The sequence below is a fragment of the Colossoma macropomum genome, unplaced genomic scaffold, assembly GCF_904425465.1.
Source record: "Colossoma macropomum unplaced genomic scaffold, Colossoma_macropomum, whole genome shotgun sequence".
Lineage (NCBI taxonomy): Eukaryota > Metazoa > Chordata > Actinopteri > Characiformes > Serrasalmidae > Colossoma > Colossoma macropomum.
Window position 1 is genome coordinate 56,475,843 of NW_023494792.1, and position 22,283 is coordinate 56,498,125.

At 40.2% G+C, this 22,283-nt stretch overlaps 2 protein-coding genes across 3 annotated transcripts in view; one reads left to right on the forward strand and one right to left on the reverse strand.

Moving 5' to 3' along the window:
• Positions 1 to 4,275: 4,275 nt before the first annotated feature.
• samm50l (sorting and assembly machinery component 50 homolog, like) lies at positions 4,276 to 16,857 on the reverse strand. Its single transcript, XM_036577638.1, has 15 exons — positions 16,687 to 16,857; positions 16,240 to 16,350; positions 14,698 to 14,799; positions 14,520 to 14,607; positions 13,466 to 13,572; positions 12,380 to 12,510; positions 12,210 to 12,297; positions 11,955 to 12,083; positions 11,568 to 11,639; positions 10,359 to 10,445; positions 10,157 to 10,227; positions 8,281 to 8,348; positions 7,967 to 8,113; positions 7,014 to 7,155; positions 4,276 to 5,797 (listed from the first exon to the last, which is right to left on the reverse strand). The coding sequence occupies exons 1-15, from the start codon at positions 16,705 to 16,707 to the stop codon at positions 5,752 to 5,754; spliced, it is 1,410 nt and encodes a 469-aa protein (XP_036433531.1). The 5' UTR covers positions 16,708 to 16,857; the 3' UTR covers positions 4,276 to 5,751.
• A 4,697-nt stretch (positions 16,858 to 21,554) lies between these two features.
• The window catches only part of scube1 (signal peptide, CUB domain, EGF-like 1), a 92,296-nt gene continuing 91,567 nt past the window's right edge, over positions 21,555 to 22,283 (forward strand). Inside the window, exon 1 of one of the 2 annotated variants that reach the window (XM_036577639.1) lies at positions 21,555 to 21,800. In XM_036577639.1, the coding sequence (XP_036433532.1) occupies positions 21,713 to 21,800 (88 nt within the window). In that variant the 5' untranslated portion in view covers positions 21,555 to 21,712. The remainder of the gene's footprint in view (positions 21,801 to 22,283) is intronic. The other variant, XM_036577640.1, reaches the window with a different exon arrangement.

Here is a 22,283-nt window from a genome sequence, read left to right on the forward strand (position 1 = left end):
TTCTTCAAGGGTTCTTTAGTAAAGGGAATGGTTCTATTTAGAGCCATGAGTCCTATATAGAACCTTTTCATGACGTTCTTTGCATGGTAAAATTGTTCTTCAGATTGATAGAGAATACACCGATCAGGCATAACATGATGACCACCTCCTTGTTTCTACGCTCATTGTCCATTTTATCAGCTCCACTTACTATATAGGTGCAGTTTGTAGTTCTACAGTTACAGACTGTAGTCCATCTGTTTCTCTGCATACTTTGTTAGCCCCCTTTTACCCTGTTCTTCAGTGGTCAGGACCCCCATGGACCCTCACAGAGCAGGTACTATTTGGGTGGTGGATCATTCTCAGCACTGCAGTGACACTGATGTGGTGGTGGTGTGTTAGTGTGTGTTGTGCTGGTCTGAGTGGATCAGACACAGCAGTGCTGCTGGAGTTTTTATATACATATATTTTATATTATAACATGGAGAGATGAAAACTAGTCTTAAAAGAAAACAAGAAAACATAATTTGTCCGATTTCTTTGACAATTTTACCAACGTTACATCCTTTTAGGCTCCCTGGTCATTTTGGGCTATTTAGTTGTGTAGACTTCAAGACCTCTGGTTCCCATCAACACCACTGTAAAGAAATCCAAGAGCCTCGTTCATGAAAGCTTTCCTAAGAAAAAACTTAGAAAGGATTTTAAGACACACTAAGAAGTGAATAAAAATGTTCATAAATACAGGTTACACTGTATACACAATATAGGTTATACTGTCAAATAGGTTAGGTTGCCATATAGACTATCAATATCACGTTACTTTTTACAGATTACCAGAAAATAGTTTTAATGATTATATTTTTTCTCACTCATTGGAAGTTTATGAGGTTTACCTTGTCAATTCTTACAATGTAAGACTAGTGTGAGACTGTCGTAAGGGTAAGAAAATATTAAAAACATGTAATACTTAAGAGTTAAGAAAGAAACTTCTTAAAAGAAAGTTTTTTGAAGTATAATAACATTTTAACTTCTTTAAGTATGAAGTTAAGAGAAAAGGCACATTTAAGAAATTTTCTTTCTCAAGACACTTTTGTCAATCAGGTTAGTTGGTTTTTCTGAACCATTTCACATCAAACCACACTATGTTTACGCCTGACCTACTGAATTATGCAGAAATTTTGAAAAATTGGTGGAAGTCCCCTTTAAGCAATGTAAACAAGACTAGTGTTACGGTTTTGACTAGACTTAACTTATCTAGCCAAAGTAGCCCATCACAGCAAGCTAAGCTGATTATTGAGTCATCGAGGTCGGATTCATGAAAGCTTCTTAGGAAAAAACTGTGAAGGTTCTTAAGACAAACACTAAGAAGTTCATAAGAATGTTCTTAAATGCAATTCTCAAAAAAACTTAAGTTCTCAAACATTCTCTTAAAATAATCTTAATTAGTTCCTTAAGATTTTTAAGAAAATCTTCATTGTTTTCTTATGTAGGCTGTGGTGCATTTTACAGCGTATTATAAATGCCACCAGATACATTTTTAATTTGTATGAACTATTTCCATTGTTTGATCCACTCAGAGGAGCAAAATGGAGAAAATACATCAACAAACGTGTTTAAAAGCATTTAGCAAACAAGAACTAGAGGTGATGGTGGAAGAAACAGTCAACAGAAAAAAACATTCTGCTTGGAAGATACAATAATGGTGGAGTGATGGCAGAAAGCAAGAGACGAGGATGGGCAGCAGCAGCAGAGCGTCCATGTTTGATTAATTTAGATGCTGATCTTGTCAGCTCTTACAGCCTAAGGCAAGTGTGAGACCATGGTAAGTTTAAAAAACATTTACGAGCATTATTTTTTCTAAGAATACCGCATGTTCTTAGAATTATTCTTAAGAAAATAGTCAAGAAAAAGAATGAAGTTAAGAAAAAACACAAATTGAAGTTTTTTTCTTAAAACACTTTTGTGAATCTGGTCCCACATTTTCACAACTGACTCTGAACTGTCCTGATGGCAGATTGTTTGCTATAAATCATAGCGTTCACACCAGGTAGGCAGGGCAGCTTTTCTCTGGTGACAGCTTTATTGATGCTGGCCGACTGTCTCACTTTGCATAAGTGGAGTGGCCAGAAGGGCCTATTCTCTAGGACACCCCTGGCCACCCCTTGGCTACGCCCCTGGTACTGTATCAACATAAGCTTTAACATAACTACTCGTCTAAGGGAGCACAATCTGATGTTAAAACAAACTGGAGGGTTATTAGAAAACTTGAAAGCGATACTCTTTCCTATGGAGATCGTGGCAAAACCTCTCTCTGGAATCAGATAAGTGCACCTGTTCTGACTCTCAGCACTATAAATTACCTCAAATCTGACGGCATTCTGCCCTCAGTCACACCGAGCTGACAGAGTCAGGTTCTCACAGTGCAAAGATTAACTGGGGTCATGACACTGATACCAAAGAAGTGCTAGACTTGCTCTGGGCAAAATACGATACAGCACTTCTGTGTTATGATGGGCTCTTGAATCACGTAAAGCTATTGTGCATTGACCTTTTAGCTTTAGTATAAGCTAGGCTGAGGTCACTGGGCCTCATTCACCCATATATTATGTTTTTTCTTGAACTTGTTCTTGAGAAAGATCCTAAGAAAAAGTCTACGTCACATTCATGACGTTCTTAAACCGTAGAATTGTTCGCATCTTTGTGCTCTTGAGTGTGTAGATTCTGTTCTTACCTAAAAACAAATCCCAAATAAGAAATCATAGGTGAAAGTCAGAATCTTCATGAAAGCTGTGTAAGTGGGTTTTAAGAAGAAAGTTTTTCTTAAGAACAGTTGATAAATGAGGCCCAGTGTATTTATGTGTTTCTGGCTTTCAGTTTCTTTGTACTGGTGTTCATGATTCCCTCCATGGGGCAGAATATATTTAAAAATCAACAATAATAACATCAGAATATCAACAACAACCTTTTTTTGCCCAGAATTGATCTTTATGACACCCTTGAAGACACCAAGTATTCTTCCATGGACCTTTCTCCAGGGTGGTGGTTCCCAATCCAACCCTCAGGGCCCTTGGGAACCACCACCCTGGAGAAAGATCCATGGTGCTTAATGGTGTATTAACCAAAATTTTGTCATTGGAATAGCCTAAAGTGCTTGACCACCACAAGCTGCCAGAACAGCTTCAGTGCACTTTGGCATGGATCCTACTACTTTCTGAAACTGTGCTGAAGGATGGAAAACTCTGCTAACAAAAGATATTCCCTCAGAGCTTTGATGATGGTGGAGTGTGCCAACACACTGGTCCGTAACTTCCCATAGGTGTTCAACTGGGTTGAGATTTGGCGATTGTGAAGGCCACAGCATATGATTTACATCAACAATGAAACTCGTCATGCCCTCTGAATGGGCATTGTCATCATGAAGAGACGACTCCCATCAGGATCGAAATGTCTTATCATAGGATAAAGGTGTTCAGGCAGAATAACTGTACTGATCTGCAGTTAACTTTCTTTCTAAGGGGACAAGTGGATCCAAACCATGCTGGCAAAATGTCCCCACAGCTTAACAGAACTACTAGACTCCCTCACTGTAGGGGCGATGTGTTCAAGCCTGTACTGTTATGGTGTACACCACATATTCACTAGCCCACTTGTGGAGAATATGGTGAAGGACGACTTATGTGACCTCATCAGACATCTGTAGAACAGTGCCGATGGTGTTTACACCACTGAATTTGTCTTTGTATTGAGGGGTTTATGCACTGATATACTATAAACATTCCTCTGTGTAACTGTAGACAAACATCATGTTCACTTTTTTTTGACTAATATGTCCAACACGGTTTACTGACATCTCATAGGTCTAAATGCAGATGTCACTTCAGTCACTGTTCCTACTGAAACACTAACTGATCAGACTTTGTGACAGATTTTCTCTGCCTTATAGAGGTTTTCCTCTTGCTTTGTAGTTCTTTGTAGTTCTACAATTACAGACCGTTAGCCGCCTTTTCACCGTTCTTCAATGGTCAGGACCCCCACAGGACCACAGAGCAGGTACTATTTGGGTGGTGGATCATTCTCAGCTCTGCAGTAACACTGACGTGGTGGTGGTGTGTTAGTGTGTTGCGCTGGTATGAGTGGATCAGACACAGGAGTGCTGCTGGAGTTTTTAAACACCTCAGTGACTAAGAATAGTTTGCCAACCAAAAATATCCAGCCAACAGCGTCCTGTGGACACTTCAGGAAAGTTCTAAATGCAGGTAAGTCTATTAGGTAAGCATCTCATAATTTCAAACAAGATCAGGGAACAAAAGTATTTTATTCCTGTGCACAAAACAATATAATAACATAACAGTTCTGACATTAAAAAGAGGACTTACAATAAGAGCACTGCTGGTGGATCTCCAATAGGGCTTTGAACTCCATCCCATAAAGGCTACAGAAGAAAAAGAAACCAACTCTTGACCGACACGGAAGTCTGGAGAGGCCATGAGCTGTTGCTACAATTTTCTGGATTGTTTTCTTAAGATAACAAATTAATTATCTTGTGATCTCAAGATAACAACTTTGTTCACAAAATAATGATCTCATGGCCTCTCTGGACGTCTGTACTAAAGTCAGTCTGAGTCAATTCATATATGTAGTTTGGCATGAGAAGAGTGGACCACTTCACTGACAACACGGAAAAGGTGTTTCCATTAACTGGCAGGAACACATGACTACAGGAGAACTGCATTAGGTTTATAAAGGCTACGTTCACATTACCAGGTAGAAGCGGCACAAATCCGATTTTTTGCCCTAATGTGACTCAGATCTGATGTTTTCAGAGCTGTGTGGACGCGCAAATCTGATCTTTTCAAATCCGACCTGAGCCACTTTCATGTGACGCTAAGATCGGAATTCATGTGCTTTTTTTCCACTGCGCATACACCATCATTCAGCGTTACCATGGCAACAGCGCCAACCAGAAGTTAAAGCCTGTAAACAGTGGAAAAGCAACACATCTCACCTTTTTCGCCTTCGTCTCGCTCTAATAATGAAGCTGAGAGCTGATCAGAGTTAATTATCTTCACAGCGAAGCTCGTTCTGCTCGTTAGTTTGTTTGCTGATGGTGAACGTGACGCATGTGATTCATTCACGTAACGTTACCGAGTAGGATGTGCGTATGTGGGTCATTTCAGGACGCCGGTTCGTTCACATTAACGACAGATTTAAATCACTTACCTAAACGAGTGTGAACCATCGTGTCAGAAAGATCGGATTTGAGCAATGGGGCTTGTAATGTGAACGTAGTCAAAGTGCGACAACCCTCTTCTCCTTTAATGCTCTCTGTCTACGCATTCAACTGTCAGTACCTGATAGGTGAGTTTCAACACAACTAACGTAGTGTATGTAACAGGGACGATGAAGCCCATTATGGCTGATATCTTATAATATTGGGGGAAAAAAAACGGAAAAAACGGAATCACAGGCGCTTCACTACAACAAACAAGTGCAAGCACATCCCTCAATGACATGACACATCTGACGGACTGGAGATAACGCTGGTTACTATCTATTCATCTCTTATCATCATAAAGTCCAATCTGAAAGGTATGTAAGAAAACCAAGAACTGTGAGGTCATCTTGTGTCCTTAGACGAAGAAGGTAGAGCCCCTCAAATTGTGCATGCAGGAGGGATCCTTTTCTTAGTGTCTCACATTCTAACATACTACACACGGCTCGCCTCCTATCCCACAATACTTGGGTTCAGAACCAGAGCAGCAGCTGATGACGTCACAGGAAACGGATCCCTGCTCCAAACTGCACGCCGTCACATATCCTTCACAGGGAAATGAAATTACATTAAACACAAATAAGGAGTGGAAAAAGGAATAAAACCAGCTGGCAAGCACATATATTAACAAAACAGAAGAAAGGAAAACAAAACAACTAAAGACCAAGTGTGCACCAACGTAAACTGAAGTGCTTCCAAGTACATTAAATAAACCACCCTGTCCCCCTGCTAGAGTGACGACTGAGTTATGACTGTTATAAAGAGTCATGACTGAAAATAACAGCATCTTGCAGTATTAACGAAATGAGATGCTTCAAAGTATGTTAATAAAAAGTACATAAATTCAAAGTACGTTAAATTAACGATGCTGCCCTCCTGCTAGAGTGATGACTGAGTTATGACTTATTAGAGTTATGACTGACAATAACAGTACATTATAGTATTAATTACAAATGGCCATCTGAAATAGTAGGACTTGAGGCTGCAACAGTACCCAATTTTCACGATACGATATGTCATTTTTGCATCATGATATGATACAGAGTTTGTAAAGAAATGCTAATATAACTTTGACATTTATTGATTTTTTGGTAATTCCCATAACTTTTTTCTTTGTAATTCCCACTGTTGTCCCAAAAAGACAACAATGCTTGTTAGAAGACATAAAACAAATAAAGAATACTAGCAAAGGTACACAATCTGTATTACATATTGCATGTGTTTTGGCCAACATGTGTTATTATAGCTCATAATAATGGCACACGGTCACCGTTTGATCCACCACTGTTTGCCCATCGTTCCTGGACTCAACTGGGAAACCAAAGTGTTCCCAAACAGCAGATGAAAGCGAGGATGATTTCGCTTGTTCCAGCTAAAGCTTTCTTTCTCTGCTTACCACTTCAAACAGCTTGGCTCATCAACCACTGAAGTTAAGATAACTAAGATAACCAAACCAGTTTTAATTTAAAAAAACGTAAGTTTGTGGTTATCACTGCTTGGAATATCATGGATTGTCTTAAGGAAAACTACAGAAACCATTCCCGTTTTCACATGGTTTATAGCATGGAATCAAACTTTTTTCGATTCATGGCTCGTATAATCTCACAACCCCTGTATCAAAAATTATATTGATGTACATACGGTGACACCACTAGTAAGACTACATAAACCATAAACCTGCCTATAATTCCTTCACTGTTTCTGTGAAATGGATGAACATAAACCGTGTGAACAGCCAATTACCTACAGACTACACTCTTACCTGTCTCCACTCTGGACACCCATGGGAATGCAATAATTTAGCTCTAATCTTGCGATGTTCCCCAGCCGAAGTATGATGCCAGCTCCGTAGGACCAGCGGATGCACTCTGCTAGCTTCTGCAAGTGTGCGTGTGGACCCTCCCCTGAACACACAAGCCAGAAATGTATATTTCATCGGTGCTAAGTCAAACAGGCTGTCAGGCAGCTTGTAAGAGCACTTCTCTTACTTCTAGATTTTTATAGAACTTACCACCAGGTGGTCTTTCAGTACCCCAAATAGTTCTGAGTGCTTATGCATATGCAAATGCATATCGTCGCTGTCTAAAGATAAACATCTCCAAAATAGTAACTTTACAGGAGACGGCAAAAACATTCTTTACTGTTAATGTTAGTCAACAGAAAGAGATTTTTTCTAAGCAATTTTAGTGCATTTTAATTGGTCCATTCATCACGAAATTTCCACACAATGTAAAGGATGGCTGCCGTGGTCAAATGATGTAGAAAAGTGAAAATCACAAAAAATGGAGATACACGTTTTTCTGGACAGGGACCCACTGGTCAAATTACATGTGTTGATTTTCTAATTCAAGTTAAACATTTTCTGCACATTTCTATTTATTATACTATGTTATATAATATATGTGTAATATTATATATTATATTATACTGAAAAAAATAAACATAAAATATAAAATGTTCCATAATGTTGGCATAATTTTATTTTTTTCCCCCTCATGTTAAATTCAGCAAGTAAGCAGTAACTGTGCATTAAAATGTGCACAAGTGTGTTCTCTGTAGAGGACGTGTTCACTTATTTTCATTTAGAAAATCAACAAAATGTGTCATTTGACCAGGGGCGCCCAAACATCTGCATACAACTGTTTAGACTGGTATAGCCTGCCTTAGCAACGTGTGTGCAATACCAGGCATAGGAGTTTAGAAAGACACACTGACCATAGTCAAGATTGCAGAGGTTGCCAGCATTCAGGAAGAAGTGTGTTCTGAAGAGGTCAGCAAGGCCGCCCCGAGTGGACCGGAACGGAAGGGGTGTATACAGGTGGAGCCCACTGGCCCAGTATGCCTCTCCACCCAGGTAGTCACCTGATCAGGTAAAGAGGCAGTCATGCACAGATTTAAAAACAGGATCAGTCCCACCGACAGTAAAAGGTCGCAGCAAATGAACAACATCATCATAAACAGAGCAGCTTTCTTTATTGATTCCAGAACTGATTTTTAGAGTGTCAGTCTAGACAAGATCACAAACTGACCTTCATTTTGAGGGCCAATACTGTACATGCCAAATCCTCTCACACTGGTAGGACCACCCAAGTAAAACCTGACAGAAATAAGCCAAACAGCACTGAATGCGACATGTCCACAAATCAGCCACTACACATTTTTGCACCAGCTCCAAATAGGCCTTAGCCAGACATGCAGCATCCTACACCACTTGACTACAGCTCATATCTTTCAAAATGTAGGAAGGGGAAAAGTACACAAATCTAGCCACTTCTTTATGGTCATTATGGTATTTTTCTATGTTTGCATGTGCAGAAATATGATTATTCCACTGATGTTTCAAAATTTGTGCATAAATAAATGAGTCAGATGTAAACAAAGTCATTCAGAGTGGTTCGGTATGAAATGCTCAGTTCTAGAGAAACTTAGAATCATCACCACAGTGATTGCGTTTACATGCACTCAATAATTCGATCATAATCAGATTTCTGCAGTTATCTGATTATTCAAATGGTCAGGTAAACACCATACTCCGATTTCTTAGTTCGAAGTATGGTCTAGGAATCCGATTAAGAAAGCTCATAAAGAGAGCTGGATTTTAGCTCAGTAATCAGATTTCTCAGTGCTTGTAAACTCTTACTCTGATTTATTTCGGATTTCCCAGTCTGCACATGTGCAAAACGGACCGCAGTGCCGGGAATAAACAAGCAGTGCTGCAGTGAGACACAGCAAAACACTTTTGGAGCAACGCTGAAAACAACTACATACTTAACAAAATTAAGGATTTAAACATTTTCTTGTAGATGATCTATGTTCAGATTTTCAAAGTGGTGTGATGTTTTTGTAAAAAAACATGGCGTAAAGTCAGAATTCAAAGCAGAAATCTGATTACTGTCTGACTAGCGTTAGACCCGGAGTTTCACATTATCTGATTACTCAAGTGTATGTAAACCTGTTGATCAGATTACTGACAAAGTCTGATTTTCTGCAGTCATCTGATTATTAAGTGCATGTAAACACACTCAGTGTTGGTGATAGAAACCAGACATCAGCAGTGTTTAATGCCTCTATAACAGGCATGTCAAACTGGGGACCTTCCGGGTCAAAGTGCTGCGGAGATCATCTACCCTCATCTAACACCCTGAATTCAGTTCATGAAGGCCTTGCTAATTAGCTGATGAGCTGAATCAGGTGTATTTAACGAGGCACTGTGTTGAAGTCTGCAGTGTTTTGGCCCGCGTAGACTGGAGCCTGACACGTGTGCTCTTTAACAGATCTCACCGAAAATCATTACCTGAAATGGTCGCGAATATGCTGCACCATCTGTCTGAAATACTGCTTTCTGATAGTTATGTGATAAGATTTTGGTTCTTTGGTACATTAAAGATTTACTATTTTACCATCATAAACATTACATAAAAACTCAGAAGACACATTTAGGTTCATTGGTCATTTTAGATTGTAAATAAAGTACAAATGCAAGATACATTTGCACCGTAGACACTGAGGCCCCTGGTTCCCAACACCACCACTATAATGGAATATGTGTTGGTAAATTTTCCTACAATGACCACTTTACATCAAACCACACTGAATGGCTTAGATGACATCCTGAAGATTTAATTATGCAGAAATTGTGAAAAATCTGTAGAATTCCCTTTTAACAAGGCTTATTATTGTACTAGTGGAATTTCATATGTGAGCATACATTCACTAAACAGCACACTTGTAATATATAATCCACATATCCTGTTAACATTTTCAACTTTCAGTTTCCTAGTGTTTCATAATCTATCCAGACAATCAGAAAATCAACATAAAACATTCTGACTTGCATTGTAATTAACAAATTATATACCGAGAAATACAACTCATGGCACAGGGAATGCAACATTACACAATTACCTGTCAGCAATTGAGATCGGTCGACCACCAATGGGAAAGATCATTCCTCCCCACAGAGATGCAGAGAGCACCTGAAAGACACACAACACAATCATGCTGAGAACTGGCTTCCAAACATCACTTAAAATGATCAGATTTGGCTCAACAGATTTCAAGATTAAATAACTGTAGCCCAGCAATGTTCATCACAAGACTGACTCACAGAGCCCCAGAGGAACGGTCTGTTCAGCTGCAGCTCAAAGTCCTCCTTCAGAAAGCTGGCATCGCCCCCTGTGTAACCCGCCAGCTCCTGCACCAACACAGCAAATACATCCTCTGCTCAGTCACACAGCTGAGACACTCACTGACAGACACGTGTTTCAAAGAAGATGGCATAAAGAAAGAAAAATTCATAAATCATCATATGGGTTTCAGCAGATGATTGCTTAAAGGGAAATTCCACCAATTTTTCAAATGTCTGTATAATTAAACCTTAACATTCCAGGGTTATTTCATACAAAGGCTTCTTATCCATTAACTACAGGGACTTCAATACAAAATAATGGAGCTTTTCTTAGGTTATAGAAGTGTGTAATAAAAATTTGGCTTGGCAACAGTTTAAATCATGAAGATGCAAATAATATTATTCAAAGTGGTTTAATGTGCTCTGTTCTAGAGAAGGTTAGTGGTGGTAATAGGAACCAGACATCCGAAGTGTTTAATGCCCCTAATGCCTCTATCACATAGAAAGTTATTGTATGAACTGGCCACACATGCGTGGCCAGATTCCCAAAACATAGTTTAACTATAATTTTAAAGTATGTTGTAAGCCTAAAACATATTTTTAAAAATCCACTCTGGCAGGGAGGTACACACAGGTCACTGTAAGGCAAAATAGTCCACCACCCCAACCAAAAAATGTTCAGATATACCATTATCATTACCTTGGACAGTAAATAAGGCTTTCAAGAATTTCACGTCAAATCATGCTGAATGGCTTTGTTTATATCTCAATGATTTAATAATGCAAACATTTTGGAAGATCTCTCTTTATAAAAAAAATATTCACATCAAAAACATGTTCAGCCTGGGCCATTATTTCAAAAACGATATTTGATAACGTATATTTATGCACTCAAGAAAAGCAGAATACTTAGATGATGCTGGGTTACTGTGCTAAACTGTCTGCATTTTATTCACTTTAGTGCTTTGCATCTATATAGAAATAAACTTTATATTTCTCTGTAATGCAAATTCAGGTAGATGTAGTCCCAATCTGTACATTTTACAAATGTTTTTATGCTTATACATCTTCATCAATATCAGTACATAAAAAATATCAGATACTGGCCCACAGTTCCCAATCATATATATACTAAACAGTTAAAACTCTACATTGACAAGTAAACTCATCAAAGCCGTCCTCACGTACCTGGTTGATCCGCAGTAAGGCACCTTTTCTTGGAAGGATGGCAGAGTTCCTGGTGTCTAGTACCATGGTGTGCTAGAATGAAATCAGCAGGGGACACAGATCTTTAGAGACATTAGCAATCTCTAACCTCTATTAAATACATGGCTCTGGGTCTTGTCCTCAGAATTTGACCAAACTTCAAATTTGAAGGCCAATCCTATCTGACGAGTCAAATGAGTCAGAATAACTAATACAAAGAAAAAAATTAAATATTTTCTCATTAGAATAACATGTTGTTGTCTAAAATTGTTATCATTTGGAAGAGGAAACTTTTAAAATCATTTTTGGGTGCACTTTCCCTCTAACTTGTTTCTGACTTGAGCAGATAATTAATAAGGCATAACTTACTGAGAGGGCAGATTTGAGAGTGTGGCCGCTTTCCTCTCGTACAGCGAAGGAGGCACTGCGAGCAAGACAGCCCAGCTCCCGCCACACGCCCTCCCACTTCAGAGTGTGATCGGTCATCCACAGAGGGAACTGACGGAGAGGAGGACAGAGGGGCAGACCACCAGTAAACCCTTTCAGACTGCAGAATCAAGGTGCTACTGAACAGCTGTTTTTGATATTTGCATTAATAATGTAAAGAGTTTGATATATTCTTACGCTGAGTTCTGTGGAAACTCCTCTGTCTGTCTCCTTCAGTGAACTCCATGGAAACTGCCCAGTCACTTTGTATAAGTTTAGTGTGAAACTGCATGAACGAAAAGAGCATTTGTTTTCAAAAAACCTTTTTTCTTTTTGATTCTTCATCAAAACAACATTAGACATCATACTTGCGTTCGTAGTAGCCTGGCTGAGGTTTAAAGAAAGACAAGCCATATGAGGTCTCCTTAGTCCCGTATGAGAACTGGAAAGTGAGCTTCTCCCCACGACCGAACATGTTGGGGAGCTTAATGCCAAGCACCTACACAAGGAGCAACATATTAATACATTAAATGGGGAATTCCAGAGATTTTTCTACACTTCTGCATAATTTATTCGTTAAGATAAACAAAGCCATACACGGTGGTTGTATGCGAAATATGCCATTATAGAGGAACTTATTGGATCTGAATTTTTCATAGTGCGGGTGATAGGAACCAGACGTCTGAGTTTAACGCCTCACACAAAGCTGTTTTATAAATCATTGCAAATATGTCGCCTTAAGCCTAAGACACAGTTTAACAATAGTTTTCAGATAAGGTTTTGGCCTTAAAAGTATGTGCCAGGTGTTCTAAGGCAAGAAAGCATGTTTTACCTTAATTTACCATTATTATACTATTATTAACATTACGGAAGACCGCTTAGAACATGGGTGCCCAATCTTAGCGGGAGATTGGACATCCCGGCCTGGAGAGGGCCGGTGTGGCTGCAGGTTTTCATTCCGACAAAGCAGGAGGTCACCTGATGAAATGTTTGAAGACTAAGACCGACTGATTAAACAAATAGAATCAGATGAGCTTCAGCTTGTTTGGAGTGAAAACCTGCAGCCACATCAGCCCTTTGTGGATAAGACTGGACACCCCTGCCTTAGGAGATCCATGTAGGTTAACTGGATAGCAAATGAAATGGCTATATTTGTGTAGATACCATGACACCTGCCTCCTATCTCTACCATTGTAGAGAAATCCAATATGTTTCTCTACAATGAATCGCTGCGCAATAAATCACTCTGAATGACTTTACATCTCAACAATTTAATTATACAGACAATTTGAAACAACTCCCTTCAACAGAAACAAACTCTTTTTGTTTACGAAGTGAGCTATAAAACATTGGACGAGAAGTTACTGCGGGAGTATAATAACGCACAATATTGTGTGACTGTGTCTGATTGTGTTTATGTAAGTTAAATAAAGTGTGGGTGCACTGCCTCTTACCATGCTGCCCTCATTGTTCCCAACCATGGTGTTATAACTACCAGTCACTCTCTTCAGCTCTGTCACCTCAAACGTCACATCCAGGCCATTGGGCAGGGCATCTTCTCCTGAAGATCAGAGCACTTAAGGTGTTAAGAACAGAACCCAAGGCCCAATCCCATTTCACCCATTGCTGCTACCACTTAGCCCTTCCCCCCTATTTTGCACGTTCACACTTAAAGGCAGTGCCAATTTGTGTTGATATAGATGGGTAGGGGGAAGTGTTAGGGCTACATGGTCCCCCAAATGGAGGTTTTTCAGAGGCACATTCCAAACAGAGCGTTATGAGGAAAAAAAACCCAGCAAGATGGCCGCATGAGTGACCAAAGAAACCCACAAATGTGAGAATTTTCTCTGTTAAATAATTATGATAATCATTGTTTTTTCTTAGTTTAATGTCGTTTCAATGTATTATGGTCCTCTTCTTTACAACAAGCATAAAAAATCACTAGTAGTATGCTGATGTCTCAGTAGGTTGCTAGCTAAATTTTCCGTTCCACCTTAAATAGTCCAGCAGTTCTGATGCCTGAAGCGCCAGAATGTAACTGCTGCTCCATTTAAAGTGGAACAGGTAAATTTGAGTAAGAAGCTGACGAATATCTGACTTCACCTTCATATTACTGAAGAATTAGGGGTGGGCGATAATAAGTAATTGTCAGACCCCCCCTCTGAAGGCATATGATGCCCTAAATGTAACTAAAGCCCAGCAGTGAGGAGCTGAACTTTACCCTCCTCTGCTGTCACTGCAGACTGGCAGGGTCACTACAGAGCAGCGCTAGTAGCTGTTAATGAAGTAATGCTCTTTTTATTTGAGGGTCTCATTTCATATGGGAAGATTTCAACCACTGCCCCTTGGAACAGAGTTACAAGGTGACACTCAAAAACAAGGGGTAGAGGTAAAAATGAGAAATGGGATTAGGCCCAAGTTTCACAGCAGGATGTGTGTCTGAACCACTCAAATGCAAACAAACAAAATAAACAAAAAATAAAAATAAAAACGGTGTACAAACTGTACCTTCTGAGATGTCAATGAGGACCTCCACTTCCTTGAATATGCCCAGGCGGAGCAGCTTCTGTCTGGCTTCATGTGATTTCTTCATCACCTGCACAGCAAAGACGACCCAAACTTTCTTTTGTGACATGTGGAATCAACATCCGAGCAAAACAAATCTTTTCTTCATCAACTCACTTACATCAATGAGGTTTTTGGCGTTGAAGACATCAGAGATCTCATAGCCCAAATAATCCTCTTTAGTTCTTCCTAAGCCTTCAATGTTGACATGCTGTACAACAACCTAGAGGAAAGCAAAAAGGGTATAAATAAAAAAAACACTTTCATACAGCGATAGGAAACATGGTAGCTCACAAAAAGCTCTGACTCTATGCGCTGATATTTTGAAAACCTTTTATTCTCCAGGGTATATTTTGGTTTTTCCATCTGAATTTACATGCTCAAATTGTAAGGTAAATTATTCAGTAACTGCATGAAATGAATGTAAATTTTTATTTTATTTTATTTTATTTATTTATTTATTTTTTGCAATTTACTGTTGAAAGCCAAAAATCTTAGACGCTCTTTGTATTTTTTTATAAAAATAATTTTTACAGAGCAGATCACTGAAGAGACGCCATCTGTTTATAGTTTATAGCCCAGATTTGTGGAAAAATGGGTCGACTTCCAGTAGACAAAAAAATTGTGAGTCCAGCTTCTTTTATTATAAGGGTTTAAAATTACATCACCCATCTATTTGACTGGAAAGAAGACAGTTACAGCTCTCATATGACACCCAGCTTCTGAATGTAGCTTATGAAATATGAAAGTTATGAAGAATATGACGAAGTGTGTTTTGGAACCACTGGTGATCCCAAGGAGTTAAAAAGGTTGTTTGGAATCAAATGTGAATAATATTTCAGCCCTCAGGTATTTTGATACGGTTCTCTTTGTATCTGGCTCTCTTTGAAAAAGGTTTGGACACCCCCGCCCTAGGTGACATGGTGATTCTTTTTAGCAAGGTGTGGCCATAAATTGCTATATTAAGACCACTGAATACTATAATCTAAAATACTATAGTCATTTGTGGCCTCAATATACAAATCCATGGCCTCAATTTATTCATTTGAGGCCACATCTTATTAAAGAATAATCACCATGTCACCTTAGAGCAGGGGCGCCCAATCCTGGTCCTGGAGATCCACCACCCTGCACAGCCCTAATCAAGCACACCTGACTCAGGTAATGAAGACCTTCAGGGGCATCTGAGTATTAGAGCCAGGTGTGTTGGATCTGAACTCTCCACAGTGGTAGATCTTCAGGACCAGGATTGGACACCCCTGCCTTAGGGGCTCAGTGGTGTGACGGCTGGGCAAAGTGGGCGGCGCCCAACTGCTGTCAAACCCAATGACCAGAGAGTGACGATGGGAACTTGGCCTGCGTTCCAAATCACATACTACTACGTTACATATACCACATTAATGAATGGACTTCTATTGGTGGAGTACTATTTTTGGCACACTATTTAGTATGATGGTATGCGGTTTTGGACGCAGCCTTAGAGAAAAGAGGAAAGGAGAGGATAACCTAATAACCCAGTTGTTTGTTTTCTAATTGATCCATATTTATTTGATAGTGTTTTAGGCTGTAAAACAGAAGTACAGCACGTGGAATAAGAGGTCAAGGTAAGGGATTGGGCACCCCTGCCTTAGGGGCTCAGCACTAAAGGTCTGCAGTGACTCACATCTTTATTTTCCAGGATCTCTTTCTTGGTTTCTTGCTCCGCCTCCACCACTTCCAAGTCGTCTGGGTGGACGCCCAGGTCGCGCCCGTGCATCGGAAGAGGGTCCAGACTCTGCAATACAGTATCACAAACACATGAAATATCAGACACTGAAGTTATCGCTGGGAATATTTCCCTAATTCTCACATCAACAGTGATCTGCCAACGTCTGAGCGACAGGACTGAGGCCAACCAGCACAATGAGACGAGGCTGAAGCTGGACTCCTATTCGAATTTTCCCGTTCCACCTTAAATGGTGCAGCAGCTACAGTCTGGCGCCTATAACTGCTGCACCATTTAAGGTGGAACGGGGAAATTCAGCACGAGTGCATTAGTGCTGCACACACACAAGAGGTCACGGACAAACACAGTCTGTTTTTCCACTTGACCTTTACGAAATGTGATTACCCTCGCGTGGACCGTCCCCATGTTCACGTATTCCCGCTTTAACCCCTCTTCGTGAGCTGTGGTGGGTCAGGGCGGCCGAGCAGAGGCTGCTGGTTGTCTTGTTATTCAGCATTCAGCACCGAACCCAACCCCCTTCAAGGAAGACGCCATGACACTCAACCCTTGTTGCAGATCTCCGCTCTGATTGGCCGGTGTGGTGTGACGGCTGGGCAAAGTGGGCGGCGCCCAACTGCTGTCAAACCCAATGACCGGAGAGTGACGATGGGAACTTGGGCCGCGTCCCAAATCACATAATACTACGTTACGTATACCACATTAAATGAATGGACTTCTATTGGTGGAGTACTTCTATTTTTGGCACACTATTTAGTATGATGGTATGCGGTTTTGGACGCAGCCTTAGAGAAAGGAGGAAAGGGGAGGTCCTGATAACCCAGTGGTTTTTTTTTTTATTGATCCATATTTATTTGATCGTGTTTTAGACTGTAGAACAAAATATAGAAAGAGGAATAAGAAGTCAATGTAACAGTATTTTGTCAATATGTGTGTTTTAACAATACATGCATTGAATTGAGGAGACACAGTTCACCTTATGGTAGACACTAACACTGACACTACTACCCTACAACACAGGCCAACGCAGTAAAGCAACACATCAGCACCTCGTTTTGCAAACAACAACAACTTATTTACAAGAAATGTCCCTCCTACTCCTCCTGAGAACCTCTGTGTGTAGCCACTCTGCATGGCCATGCCTCCTGTGCTCACCGGCAGTGGACCTCTCTTTGAGATAAACTGGCCCTGAAGCCTGTGTGTAATATCATATATCAGATAATATAAGTAGTAAGTTATGTTATCTTTTTTATCCTTGTTGTTACCTTTGCATGTTAACTGCCAGTTGTTAGGATGGTAACATTAACTTATGTCTAGTCAAAGGCCTACTGTGTGGCCGAACGTAATCCTATGTCAACACACTTGTGTTTCTATTTCCTAATTTTTTTTGTAGTCATCAGATTTTTGAGCTGTTAATATTGGTGCCTTGGGCTCCTGTGGCAGATTTAGTGAATATTTTTTGTGAAATTCTTGCAAAATTCTTGCTACTTTTTGAGCTAAAAACCAGGAGTATAAGCCATCTTGAAGGCAGAATTACATTTTTTCATAACTTTATCTTATCCAACATCAGAAACCACATGAGCAAGTCTAGTCGGGATTACATAAAGCTTCACTTTATGAGATTTTATTTGTTAATTGTTTTTCTTCTTTACTTTTAAAGTACTTTAATTGACAAACATATTCATTTACATGACATGACATCTTTCTGTTCATCACTCAAGAAATGTTAAATGTAAAGAATCAGTTAACAATAACTGAATATGCAGAATTGGCAGATTTTTGCTCCAAACATGCAGTTGACAAATTGCCAACATATTTATTGATTTATTTTAATTAGTCTGATCATTGCTGCACTTTTATGACATAAGTAATGTAAGTCCACTCGAGCTGTGCTTGAGTGCTGCTGCTACACATGTACTAAAATGGCACAGCACAATTATGCATGATTTATTGTGCTAAACAGCCAGTTGATTGTTACTTTCAATGTAGCCCTTTATTTGATTCGTGTTGATTAAATAGGCCACTGATTTTTAAAGTTTCTGCATAATTAAATAGTTAAGATGTAAACAGAGTCGTTCAGAGTGGTTTGGTGTGAAATGAGTCAGAATTCATCATGAGTCATTCACATTGCTGGTGATAGGAACCAGATGTCTGAAGAGTTTATTGACACCAAAAGCTTCCTCACAGAAAACTGCCAAAGACTTGCCTGCTTTACAGTAGTTTTAAGTTCTGGCCTAAAATATATATTTTTCAAAGCCATTTTCATTACATATAAAATCTCAGGAGACACGTGCAGTTTCAGTGCTCTTTTTGGGTAATAAATAAAATGCCTATATTTGTCTTACAGACACTGTGAACTCTGGTTCTCTAAAATGAACCATGAAATGAAAACCTGGAAAGAAATTAATTGCATTTTTTTAATTATTAAGTTTTGAAAAATCTGTGGAATTTGCTTTTAAAATACCAGTTTGTCCAATTAAACAGCAGTTAATGTTATTTACATTGCAACTTTGGCCAACTGAAACTGGCAGTGTGCCAGTGTGTTTCATATGTTCATTTAATTCTCACAGCTTGAGCTTTGGATTTAAAAAAAGGCTAAAAAAATTAGCCAATAAAATTGTCCATCTGCCAGTTTAGCTGTAAAAAAATTGGAATTGACAATGAAAATTAAATATCCATGCAGCCCTACATGTTCTGTTTGTTCAATAATGTTCTCTTATTGTCAAGTGACATTGACCTTGATAAAAGCAGTATATAAATACAACTCGTTCAACATAGAGGATACTTTAAAAGGGCAATCGTAGCTAGATCAGTCTACTCAGGGTGTGGTCAAGATGCTTACAATTACATATATCAGCTAGAGAGGACTCCAAACACACATAGTCTAGAGTCTGTTACAGTCTGTTACAGAAAGTTAAGGTACTATTACTGGTCTATAAATCACTTAATGGTGTAGGACCAGCGTATTTATCTGATATCATTAGGAACTAGTCAGTTAGTCCTGCCTGAGGTAAAGACTAAACATGGAGAAGCAGCATTTAGCTACTTTTCTGAGAGCATTATAACACTGGACACTCTTAAATCTGTGCTGAAAATGTTCCTGTTTAAGCAGCTTTCAGCTCAGTTTAAAACAGTTAGCTCTACTGCACTTCTGTCCTGTAACAGCACTCTTATTATCCTAATGTAATTTTAACTTTAATGTTACTTTTAATTTGAATTATCGTTGTATTTTCTCACTTGTAAAGCACTTTGAATGACCGCAGTGTATGACAGGTGCTATATAAATAAACTTGCCTTGCCTTGTGCAGCTTAGCAACACAGTGTGATTTAAGTGTATGATGATTTAGACTTGCAGTTTGCCCGACGCTAACTGGTGGCTATAAGACTCCATTACTTGTTAGCTACGTGGGGCCTTGAAGAAAACTTCTGACACCAAACATCTATATGTTTGATGGACTACATTTGGGAAAAGAGGATGATTGCATAAATTAGATTTTTGACTGAATCATTGCTTTAACTTTGTTTTGCTGACGGTTAACCGCAGTCTAAATACTGACATTACAGATTACTGGTATCACATCTGGCTCTTGACATGTTTTCATTTTCCCCCTTAAAATACTTCCACACTGCAGATGTTAACTGCTTGTTCACTTCAAATGTACCTCAACTGCTGCACGTTGTGGATAATGTCTGTTTATGTCACCTCTGTGACGGTGCAAAGGGTAAATTAGTCTTAACAAAGGATTGAAATCTTATTTGACTTAATATAACTATAATCAACCCATTGATAAATAGATGAAAAAATGATGTGATAATGAGGGACATTTATATTTTTCAGCCAGATGCCGGCTGGGAGGTTCAGTTGCAACCACAGGCTGTTGGTCAAGTGCAGCATGGACGGAACAGCTCATCATGCTTGCCAACATCCCTACTGCGATCAGGCCTGCTCACGCACACTGAGAGAGGTACATTAAATGGCTGGATGGCGACCATTGTCCAGCTCAGGTCAGAATCAGCGCCCCAGTGCTCAAGAACAGCACTCATATCAGTGTTGATGGTGCGGTGGGCGGTGTAGAAAACGGATGGCAAGTTTGTGGAGCAGCGCTGCTGGTGCTGTCGCCCCCAGCTGCATGGGATTTTACACAGCATGCTGTTGGGAATTCTGCCACACAGCAGAAAGTGCTGCGGGAGCAAGGATGCAGCTCAGGGCGAGGACTGGGGGAGTGAGCGCCCTGCAGCATTCATGAGGGCTGGGACTGCTGGTGCAGAAGGACTTAGCTCGAGCTGGTGTGTTGCCAAGAGAGTCGACCTTTGAAGGGGGGCTATGTAGTGTCCGGCTACTGGCTCGGGATGTGTGGAGCCATGCAAAGAGGCTCATGTGAGGTGCGCACTCCCTGTAAATGTTATTGTCCATTAGCTTAAGTTGTGTATTTGTGTTAGTCTGTGTCAGGGGCACGAGTGTTTGGTGTTGGGGGCTACTGGGGGCTTTTACAAGCCTAAAGCTGATGGTAACCTTCCGGTGGGTTCAGTGCTATATACGTGCCTTTCTGCTGCTTTTTCAATAAAAAAAATCTTACTCTACATCAGCACCACAGTATATGAAGTCCTATTCATTCCCAAATTTACAATGGAACCAAAATTGTTTCGTTTTCCTTTCTTTTTTTTTTTAAATAATGCCATTTTTTATGTAGTAGTCCTATAAAAGTAGATGCGGTTATCAAGCCTGTCTTGGTGTGCTTTCTTGACTGCAGCAGTCCTCTACTTCTACTGCTAGTTTAGTTCTGGTATGGGTGTTGAGACCCCCCACTTCCTGCATCGTTTAGGCTGGCCTGCAGAGGGAGCTATAATCTCTCCAATAGCTGACACATCTCAGGGCAGCGCATTTGCTGATGCGCTGCATGTAAGACTACGAAATAATGAACTCAGCTGTGTTAAAACGTTTAATTGTTTGACTTTAACTTATATCTGATTTCTCTTACTGACTTTTCTGTGACCATAAGGCAACTTGAGTGAAGACGAGTCGAACAATTAGTGGGGTAGAGTCTTTAAAAGCGTAAAATCGTGCTGAATAAGTGTTTACTAGAACCTCGCAGAATGTGCCGTGACTAGCAAGTACCTTTATCAACATTTTGCTTCAATTCTCGGCTCTTGACAGCAGCCTGGGCGCCTTGTATCACTTCAGGCTGAAGTCTCTCTCTCTATCTCTCTCTCTGTCTTTCTGCCTTGCTCTCTCTGTCTCTCTCTCTCTCTCTCTCTCTCTCTCTCTCTCTCTCTCCCTCTCCAACTTGTGCAAGCCAATGAGCACTCGTCGTGCGTCTGCGCGCTCTCGCCGTGCTCCCTCCGCCAGCAGCGCAGCGGTGCCTCTTATCAAAGAAATATACAACTCTAACTCCGCTCACTCACACCTTTCGCCATGGGCAGGGCGCGCTTTTCCCGCCACCTCTGTTTGCTTTTCGTCCTCATAAACGCTCCCCGTGTCATGGGGAATGTGGGAGCAGCAGGTAAGCCCTCTTTTATCTTTATCCTCTTTATCTTCCAATTCCAATTACGCTGCCTAAACTTTTCACGCCTTATCAGTGCTCATCTGCAGCGATCTCCACGCGCGTCCCCACTCGTAGGTCGCTTTGGCACTAATAAACAAATACCAATATTTGATCAATGAAGTTTTAAAGGCTGTTTGTTCCTGTCCTGCCCGACGACGCTTGGGTTTGAGCCCTCAGCCTATTTCTAAGCTCAGTCCACTTCTGTCAGTCTGATACCAGAACTGGGTTTAACTCACTCCTGTTTGTGTTGTGATGAACGGGCACTGCGATTGTTTTAGAAAGAAAAGAGAAATTTGGTGGGGAAACTTAAAAGGGTCCATAAGGACTAGAGCGTGCGGGCGGCACAGGGCGAAGGTAGCGAGCTGCGCGTTTTCTTTCCCACCTGTATTCCGGCGAGCCCCGCCCCTTTGTGCTTGGATTGGTTAGTAGGTTATATTCACA

What these genes read in the sequence shown, in the direction of transcription:
- samm50l (XM_036577638.1), bottom strand. Translation starts at nt 16,707, where the DNA reads ATGGGGACGGTCCACGCGAGG. An exon ending in GACCGTTCCTCTGGGGCTCT is followed by an intron (nt 10,228 to 10,358) that starts GTGAGTCAGTCT and finishes TGTGTCTTTCAG; the next exon opens with GTGCTCTCTGCATCTCTGTG. An exon ending in CCGATCTCAATTGCTGACAG is followed by an intron (nt 8,349 to 10,156) that starts GTAATTGTGTAA and finishes TATTTCTGTCAG; the next exon opens with GTTTTACTTGGGTGGTCCTA.